At 42.4% G+C, this 9,859-nt stretch overlaps 1 protein-coding gene and 1 long non-coding RNA gene across 2 annotated transcripts; both read left to right on the top strand.

Annotated features, from left to right (window-relative positions):
* Positions 1-796: 796 nt before the first annotated feature.
* Positions 797-1,584, top strand: LOC135373963 (uncharacterized). Its single transcript, XR_010416691.1, has 3 exons — positions 797-890; positions 1,215-1,274; positions 1,337-1,584. It is a non-coding gene; the product is annotated as an uncharacterized LOC135373963 (long non-coding RNA).
* A 9-nt stretch (positions 1,585-1,593) lies between these two features.
* LOC135373954 (BEN domain-containing protein 5-like) lies at positions 1,594-9,474 on the top strand. The gene is made up of 7 exons (XM_064606989.1): positions 1,594-1,657; positions 1,732-1,821; positions 1,877-1,972; positions 2,767-2,841; positions 7,443-7,501; positions 7,644-7,866; positions 8,901-9,474. The coding sequence occupies exons 1-7, from the start codon at positions 1,600-1,602 to the stop codon at positions 9,035-9,037; spliced, it is 738 nt and encodes a 245-aa protein (XP_064463059.1). The 5' UTR covers positions 1,594-1,599; the 3' UTR covers positions 9,038-9,474.
* Positions 9,475-9,859: the final 385 nt, after the last annotated feature.

The raw sequence follows: 9,859 nt of genomic DNA, 5'->3' as shown, positions 1-9,859 counted from the left end.
TTCACCGTTTCCCTTTTCCAACAACTTAGTGATCTGCCGGAATTTTTATTTGACGTTAGAAAAATTGAAAGATGTAAAAGTATGTACGCCTGATATATATGTGCCAATGCGCAATTTCGCCTTTTGCCACTTTCGCGCAGATTCCACCAGAGGCCCGTCGAGCTGATGCGACCGAGGCGGGAGTGTAACTGTCGTTTGCGTTCGTCGAGTGCGTCTTACATGTTTGCGTGGAATTCGTTGCAGTACATGCTGCACGATGTTCGCGTTAGTACGTTTTTTGCGTCAGTTTGATGACAGAAATTACACAATTCCAGTAAAGAACATTATCGACTTCCCCGAAAATTCCACGAGCTTCTACCCGAACAAGGTGTATACCGCCTACTGGGAAGATCCGGATGAAACGCTAAGCGGGCATTATTCGGTTCTCGTCTTAATGGTAGCAGGTATATGAGCGCGGAGTGTGGTACTTTAGTTGCCATTCAGCAGGTATTTTGTCTCAGGAACTGAAGAGGAGCTCAAACAAATGCAACAGAAGAAGCGTCTGAGGATACCAAAAGTGCCAGCGTCTGAAGTAGAAGACGCCGATGGGGACGCTACTACGACACATGAATGCAAGGTTGTTTTACTTTTTTCTCGCCGTTTGCACAGCTGCAGATTAAAGTGTGATCTTGGTATTATGAATCGTTTTATTAATAACGAACTTGAAGGAGTCGCGGCTTGGGATGTGCACGTTTCTCTTCCCTTTACGGCCGTGCGTCTGCCTATTTATTCAGGGTCAAAAGAAGAAGAAGAAACATGTCCGGGATGAAGCACGGTTCCACGCCTACGATAATGTTTTGTCACGCTTTCTTGAGGTTGGGAAGAAGAAATCTGACGCTGCACGATCAAATGTAAGTTTTACTTTTATGACTTTTGAGCTCGCTCAAACGGTTCTGTTGACTTACAAAATGTCTCATACGAAGAGCACTTAACCGAAAACTTAGTTGGAATGTGCATGTGAACTACTTCAGCAGTTTCAATGCCATTTGTGCAGTATGCTGTCCCAGAAGTAGTCCAAACCTCAATTAAAAGTATCTTTGACCTATTGCTTAATATCTACATCTGAGAAACTCTGTTTCGTTAGAATACGATGCCTACTGTCAGTGCCACAGGTGTTCTGTATGTAATTTACTGGCCATAAACCAGCAGATGTGAACAAGATGTGCTGCTTTCAGGGCTCTAGCTTGGCTCCTGTGGAATGTGACAGTGCCGTATCTGCGCCAGTGGCAGCCCGGGTATGCTTCCCCCGTCCCCCTTGAGTTCGTAATGTCAACTGCGTGGCATTTTACCGTTGCAGAAGACAAGACTGAAGAAGCGGCCCTTAGCGAACTATGACACCGACAGTGGCACTGATGAAAGCGTGGTGTTAGCATCACAGGTAAAAGAAGCAGAGAAAGAGGCACAGAGGCTAAAACGGGACCTGCAAACAGAGCGCGAAAAGAATTCTGAGCTTCTGGGGCACGTGAGGTTCCTTGAATCCAAGCTTGAAGACAAAGCTAACAGGAGCACCTGATATTAATATAGCATTTTGCTAAATCTGGTTCCTTTGCAGTGCACAGCATGCTGACAGCTGTGGCGTCAAAGCTCACCATGCTCCCAGGCAATTCAGAACAAACTGGTAAATTGCTAGTGACTTAAGAAGCTTTTGACGAAGTACTCGTGATCCGTTGAAAGTTTTACCGTCATTGGCAGGGTCGTCTCAAGCCACTGATATGAATGATTCTGTGCTATTTGGAGCTTCGGATGAAGAGGCAAAAGAGTCAAGTGAAGTGCATGATACCTGTATGCTGCATAGCCCGGTCTTTTTGTGCGTGAGTCCTAACAAAAGCAGTTTCAGATACTTGGACAGAACCACCGGGACATCCTTTTGGTGAAACCCCTTCCCAGCTGTCTTCGTCAGAACGATTACGCCACGACAGACACATAGATACCGGTATTACAGCTTATCCTCAATACAAGACAGCAAAATAATGTAGTGGCTCTTCATTCGTTTGGGTGCTTGTTTTCCAATGTGTAAATCATCAGTACAATGAGCTTGTAATGACATGTTCCCGAGCTTGGAGTTGAGGCACGCATGGGCAACAGAGTAGACAGGATGAGACTCAAACAAGTGAATTATGTATTGAACAAACAACGTTTGGAAAAGCATCTGTTACCTTTTTTGAGACCTCTAGTTCACAAAAAATAATGTTTCTTGCTTGTCTCATGGAGGCTTGCCGAGGGGTACTCTGTGAAGCAGAGCCATGTTCCTGTAATGGGCCTCATCATTATAAGGTGATTGCATCATTGTTTGGATGGCATTTTTACATGTCAAAGGCTGTAGAAGCAGAGTACTTGTTGAAATAGACTGGGCTGTGTTGAGCACTATAGAATCCTCAACAAAGGCTTTGCAAGTCATGCAGCGTAGTAATGTGGCTGCTGGGTCCCTATATCAAGATATAACGGAAATGAATCTTAGAATCCAAAAGCAACTTTCACGAAAATGTTTCCTTTTTCACAAATTTTGATTCTTGTTCAATGTTGTTGACATCGTTTTGGGGTAAAAATGTGCATGCAATACTTGAGTAAATACTGGTACTTATTTTGTAGGGTTACTGGCACACTTTGTCAAAACTGTCTACATCCTGCTTCTTGTGTCCTGTCTACATCCTGCTTGTGATTCATCTACATATATTGTGAATGTTCTCAAATTTACTCTTTTCTACAACTGCATCGTATTATTCACAGCACTGACGTCGCCACCAAGCCAGGCGTGCCAAGTCATTACCACTGTATCTGCAGCACCTTCGCCTGAGTCTATTGGTGAGAATGTTAGAGCTGAGTTTAGGGATGCTTCATATTCTGTGTAAGACAGGAATGTCTTGTGGTGCTTGATATTGCAGTAAAGGAGAATAAGAAGGAAAAGGAACAACCCCATGGTACTGCTGACAGAGCATTGCTCTTAATCAGTGATGGCCAGTAGTTAACTACATGTAGTTAAACTACTAGTTAAACTACCTGATTGTAGTTAAAAAGTAGTTATCAACTACTTGCAGAAATGTAGTGGCAACTACTAGTTAAAATACTATTTTAAGTAGTTAACTGCAGTAGTTAGGTTACTGAAGGCGCCAACTACTTCCGATTTTGCCGCAACCTTTACGGCACGATTGCGCTTCCGACTTTTACATTGAGCTACTTGTTTGATGAGAACGGAGGTGCAGAGCAATTGTGTCGTGCATGTGTACTAAATCTTCACTTTTAATGCTTTAAAACAATGTTTAAAACAGGTTGTTGAACGTACACCATAGCTGATCTGTTCTGTTTCCCACCACTGTACTACCGCACATGCTTTTTCTGTTGTTTTTTGTAACGTCCGCAGTTTGATTCCAAAGCGTAAGGATTTGTGTAGTTTGTTGCAATCCTGTGAATGTGACCCTGTTGCACTTACTGAAACGTATTTGGTTATATATATCTTTATGGTTATCGCCGTATATAAGAGACAGTGAGCTGTTACCAGAGTGTCCTGGCTTTACCTTCTATCGCTGTGATGCATTCATCCCAGAATTACACAAATCACTACATCATATTTCCAAATTCAAAGGTTATTCTTCTTGGTGATTTCAACTACCCCTCAATTAATTGGAGATCCACCTCAGCCTCTGGCAGTGAAGAACGTTCTTTCATTGATTTGTGTGATGTGTTTGACCTTCATCAGGTGGTTCATGAACCCACCCGTGTAACTCCCACCTCATCAAACATCCTAGACCAAATCCTCCCTAACGACCCAGGTATAGTAGGTTCTGTATTTTCTCCATGCGCCTTGAGTGAGGACAAAGTGCTACACTTTGCAATATCTGTCCCCAGCGTGCCCCGTCGTTCCTCGTGCAAACGCGTAAGATTATACAATAAGGGTAACTACGACCAAATAAATTCTGAATTATCCAATTACTTGGCTAACTTTCTCGCTAATTTTGAAGTACGGACAGTCGCAGAAACTGATATTTAAACAAATCCAAGATTAATGCACTTATTGAAGCCTATATACCCTCCATTCTCATCCAGACACATTGTCATGCCCCATGGTACAATCATGAAATCAAACTGCTCGCCCGTAAAAAGAAACGTCTGTACAGGCTTGCTAAGCGCTCTAAGTCTGCATCATCACTGCTAAAATATCAAGGGTGCGCCCGGAAATACAAATCATTGGTGACTTCCTCGAAACGCATGTTCTATAGCGAGGGCCTCGTTAACCTCTTGAAGCACAACCCCAAAGCATTCTACAAAGTTATAAACCCAAAATCTCCATCGGTAAACATCCAACTCAATGATCATGATGGTAATTTTGTTAGAGATAACCAATGTTCTCTTATCTTCAATAACGCATTTGCAAGCGCGTTCACCAACCAAGACACAACTCCCCCTGCCGCGCCTCCCACATCCATCTTCAATAGCATGTCACCGATAGCGATATCTCCTGCTGGCATTGAAAAGATTATCTCTTCCATCAAGGTTTCCTCCTCTGCTGGTTTCGATGGGATAAACAGCAAAATTCTTAAAAACACAAAGGCTCACTCGAGCAGATTTCTTACTGCAATATTCCAACAATCACTTAATAGTTCATAGATGGGTAGAAATCCAGCGAACCGGTAGAGATGTAGGAAGGGAGTTGCCTCAGGACAGAAGCCGCCGATATTTCGAACGGAGACTGTTCTTCTTCTGTGCACCGTCCTCATCATTGGCATGGTTTAAAGGGACAATTCGCATGAACCTTTAAACACGTCACACCTAACCCTTTAAATACCATGCCAATGATGAGGACGGTCCCCAGAAAAAGAACAGTCTCTGTTCGAAATATCGGCGGCTTCTGTCCAGAGGCAACTCCCTTCCTACTTAACAGTTCAGTTCTGCCAGAAGACTGGCGTCGGGGAATGATAATAACAGTGCATAAAAGGGGTGTCACTCATTCACCGCTGAACTATAGACCAATCTCCATTACCAGCGTCCCCTGCAAAATCATGGAACACATTATATATTCGCAGGTAATCAACTTCCTAGAGTCAAATGCTTACTTTTCCCCCTGCCAGCATGGCTTCCGTAAAAATTTCTCGTGTGAAACACAACTAGCTGGTTTTATCCGCGACCTCCACACAAATATGGACAGTTCTACTCAAACAGATGCCGTGTTCCTGGACTTTGCTAAAGCCTTTGATTATGTACCGCACGCTAGATTAATGATAAAACTCTCACAACTAGGCCTTGATGCACATGTTCTCTCCTGGATTCATATGTTCTTAACTGACCGCCTCCAGTCCACTTTCGTGAACAACCATTCGTCGTCCTTTTGTCACGTATCATCTGCTGTTCCCCAGGGTATGGCCTTTGGGGTATGTAAATAAATAAATAAATAGTGCTTGTCTAGTGAAGCCTCATTTGCTGTGAAATAATTCTGCAATTCAGTTTATCGCGTAGGCACAGAAAGAATTTCGCCGCAAGCTTTGTATTTGACGATCGTAGCAATGGCTTGAGCCAAAGTTCATTGCTTGTTATTCATATTTAGGTCTCCAGGAACACTACAAGGGATTGGTGTTGATGGACAACGTTAAGTAGTTATAGATGTAGTTAAACTACATTGCAGTAGTTAAAGAAGTAGTTTTAACTACTCCCCTGAAAAGTAGTTGAACTACTAGTTAAACTACTCAATCGCAAAGTAGTTAGTAGTTATAGTTAAACTACTGTAGAAGTAGTTAGTGGCCATCACTGCTCTTAATACAAGTAATCTTTTGTACCAGCAGCACTCGCATGCCGTGATCAATGTGCTCCCTCGTAAATTATTGTGGTAATACATTTTTTGTGTGTCAGCTGGCACACACAGTGGGCATATTTATAAATGTGATATGAATATTTATAAAAAACATTTGGTCTGTTTTCTTCAGTTGAAACATTGTTTCTGTACAAAAAAAATTAATTGCTGAGCCTGCATGTACGAGATGATGTTGTGCAGAAAGACTTCAGTGATGGAACTGCTGCGCAACCTTGCGCTGTAGAAGGTGTTTTTGCTGCATTTGTGCCAAAGCGCGGATCCTGCAATTCCTTTATAGTCCAATGAGGTCGCATGGATCATGAGAAAATGAAATGAAAATGAAGACCGCTTTTCGATTCCTAAGTGTAGCCTGGTGTGTGTCTAACGATATCGTTTAGACCTACTGGTGACGGTCACTGTAACTTGCTACCTTTAAGGATTGCTAGGCTCTCAGATAACGAAACACATTGCGTATGTGGACACGTAGTTCATGCCCGCTACGCACAGACTCCGCAGAAGCAGGCTAGGCTTTTGGCTCCCCGATCTCGCACCTCTAAGTTGAGTAGAAAATTGGCCAAGATGCAATGAAACTGGAATTAATGTGGAAATCACTCATTCCACATTATACATTAGTAACCATACACGCACGGGGCCCTCCGACAGTGGATCGCGAAGCTGCGCCAAAACTCGATTTTTTCTGTGTCAGAACGCTTCGAGGCTCTTCCATTACTGGCCTTTGCTAAGGTGTATCTGGTTCTCACAATGACTGCATGTTCGTTTGGATTGTAATTTCTCATGTCAAAGGCTCTAGAGACAGAGTAATCGTCTAAGTAAAACTATTGGCTGGGCTATAGACCTATAATTCTCAAAACAGGCTTTTGGCTTACAAGCCATGCAGCATAGCAATGTGGTCACTGGGTACCTATATTAATAAATTACAAGGTAAATGAATCTTAGAATTCAAAAGCGACTTTTGGTATTTCATGCTTAATTTCTGCTGAAGGTAATGAGCTGGTAACTGCATCAATGACAGCAAATCTCAAAAAGATATGTATCATATGGAGATAGCAATGTGCAAGCACACGGGTGTCTACCTAATCATGCATCATATGATCCTTTCATTACTCTATCTGTATTGTGAAGATGTTCTCACTGACTTCATTTCATCATAGCTAAGTCGTATTGGGATCAGGGGTGGATCTAGGGGGGTTAGGATGTAGTCACCCCCTTCTAAATTCCCGTCTTCACATAGTGTTTAATTGATCTAGATGATTGATCTAGATGATTGATCTAGATGATCTGATCTAGATGATTGATCTAGATTTAATTGATCTACTGTGCTGGCCAAGGCTGGACCCCCCTCTCAGAAAGATCCTGGATTTGCCCCTGAATGGGATGCATGACAACACCAGTAAAAGCTCAAATTAAATGACAGCTGCGATGTTTGTTTTACTTGCAAAGGTTGTTTCGGTTACATGGAGCTCGCCTACAGACCTCCTTCCTTTATTGGTAAAAAGCCAATGAATAGAGTTTGTTTAGCCACTTGGAATAACAATAACCCCATTGTTAGGTAGCAGGGTTTTGTTCTGATTCTTTTTTTTTTGCTTTTCTTCTTTTTTTGTAGGCACATTCGACATAAATTTGAGCCACCTGAAGCCCCTGACAAAATTGGATGATGGGAGGGTAAGTAAATGAGGAGCAATTCTACTTTGCACAAACCTGTCTTTATTTATTTATTTACTTTGTACTTTTTAATTGGAGGATTAATTAACAGATGTTGCAGCACAGACCTGTCTTTATTTATTTATTCACACCCTCTTTACAGTTTCACATCAGGAACGGCTTTGTGCTCACGGAATCCCAAGCTACAAAGATCTTTAAGAATAAGAGGCCTACATTAGTGATGAAGGATATGGCACAAGCCATCTGGGGAAATGAGGTCCTTGCTGCACGCACTTACAGTGGCAGAACTGCACCGAAAGACAGTCGTGACACTGACATACAGGCCAGAAAGGAACCGACACCAACCAAAGTGGCCCTTGTTATTGGTATGTACAATGATGTGTTCCCAGCTAACCATGTGCATCAGTTAAGCTGCTGTTTATTGCTTTATGCACCTTATTTATCCAAAAGGTTTTAGGCATACTCAGTAGGTGACGGTTTGCACATCCTATTCCTACACATATCCCTCTGGAATTCCGTAATCATTGCCTAAATTACACAGACTGGTTGCTGCATTGAGTCATTTTATCCCTTGCATAAATCTGATGTGTCCTTATTTTGGATGTGACATTATCAGTGAAATACAGCGTCTACCATTAGTTTTGCTGTTTTTATGTGGTGCTTGCAGCCGATGCATGCAGGAAATATGAAGTTGAACGTGTGCAAGAAGCACTGGAAGTATTTACTATTTTTTTTCATTGGTTGTATTTTTACACCGCCACCTGTTCAGGGCAGACCGCGAAAATCTCGTGGTCGTCCACATAAAACCGAGGGGCGACGTCCTCAAGTATAGGTTGTTGCAGCATTGATTGACAACAGTTGATGGTTGGGTGACATTGGTTTTGTTGCTGCAAACTAAGATGGGAACTGCAAATGTGTTCGGCTTCTTATGCGCCTCTCATTTTCATGTTTGGCGATATCTTAGTTATGTATTTCACTACCATGCAGGGTATCCATTAGCAACACTAGCCTCATCTGTATCAGGTCAAACGTGCCAGAATTTGCATAGATAATTTGTCCATAAACTTTAATGTGTCCGCAGTTAATCATGGTTGATTGCGGACAGCTGTGTGTGCACACATAGCTGATGCAGCATTTTGAGTTACAGGTGTAACCATCCCCTTAATTCTTATTTTGCTCTTAATTCTTGCTGCTTTGCATAGCGTTTTAGTGTTTGCATAGTGAGAACGCATGAAATCCCAATAAAAGCATCCCTGGAGTGATTCAGTTCCTCTGCGGCATTCGAGACCTTTCTCAGCATTGTTCTTCTGTGTGTTATTCTAAAACAAGTGGTGTGTTTTCTGACCATTTGAGCTCGTGTTTCTGGCTACTCAGTTGACCTTCTATATCAAATTTTCAGATGCAGTGACATACTGGGGAAGCCAGAATGCCGTTGATGTTACTTCACACATAGAGAAGAGAGGGGTGATTCTTTCGGAGAAAATTCAAGACTTAAGAAAGTCAACCAAGCGTCGCCTTCCTCTCTGCAGTTCGTGAGTGATGCACTGTAAATGCCTGTACACGCATTGGATGCACACCTAGTTGGACCAGCTGAAAACATGCACATTTAACGCTGAAAGGTGCTAAATGCTTTGTTTTGGTAAGGGGCAAAACTGGAACAATTGGGAGCAAACATATGGATGCAGCCTGCACGAGGGAGAATATTGTGGCATTACTCCCGGCCATTGTTTGCTTACAAGTGTGTGTCTTGACCGTAGACCAGCTGAGAAATTTGGAAAGTGGGTTGCTTGTGGAGGCTTCGGACCACAATTATTTATGACACGTGTTATAAAGGTCTTAATTTATATCAAGCATCATTTCATGGCCCATTTAGATGGAAGCTAAGTGATTAGGCTTGAAGAAATTATTTGATTATTACAGGGTTAATTTAGCAGAGTTACACATTTTGATCGCGTCGTAAAAGTAGATTATGAAGTTTCTGGCACTTCAAACTGTGTGGACTGATAGTCATCCACCTGAAGTTTATCCATATTTTTGTCAGATGCTGTCACTTTGTATAAAAAAAGTTAAAAGGGAAGCAAATTTTCACCCCATGCATTTCCTATAGTGTATACCTCCCACAAACCGCTATGTTTTGCTCTGTCTGCTTCACGTTGACATTCCCACGTGTCGGTGGCGCTACCTCGAAACTGTGCATCTGGTCCATCTGGGTTGTTCAATAGGTTGTGGTTTTCTTTGTGTCCAGGCAGCGCCGCCTATACTTGATGTGAACGTGAGCAGACAGAGGAAAAAAATGGCAGTTTGCGGGCGGTATAGGCCATAGGAAATGCGTGGGGCATGAGTTTGCTTGTTTCTAAA

The sequence above is a fragment of the Ornithodoros turicata genome, chromosome 1 (genome assembly GCF_037126465.1).
Source record: "Ornithodoros turicata isolate Travis chromosome 1, ASM3712646v1, whole genome shotgun sequence".
NCBI lineage: Eukaryota > Metazoa > Arthropoda > Arachnida > Ixodida > Argasidae > Ornithodoros > Ornithodoros turicata.
Note: the sequence above shows the minus strand (reverse complement) of the source record. Positions and strands in the feature narration are given on the sequence as shown.

Coding starts and splice junctions, on each gene's coding strand:
- LOC135373954 (XM_064606989.1), top strand. CDS start 1,600: ATGCTGACAGCTGTGGCGTCAAAGCTCACCATGCTCCCAGGCAATTCA. Junction 1,973..2,766: donor CGACAGACACATAGATACCG/GTATTACAGCTT, acceptor TATTATTCACAG/CACTGACGTCGCCACCAAGC. Junction 7,502..7,643: donor CAAAATTGGATGATGGGAGG/GTAAGTAAATGA, acceptor CCCTCTTTACAG/TTTCACATCAGGAACGGCTT.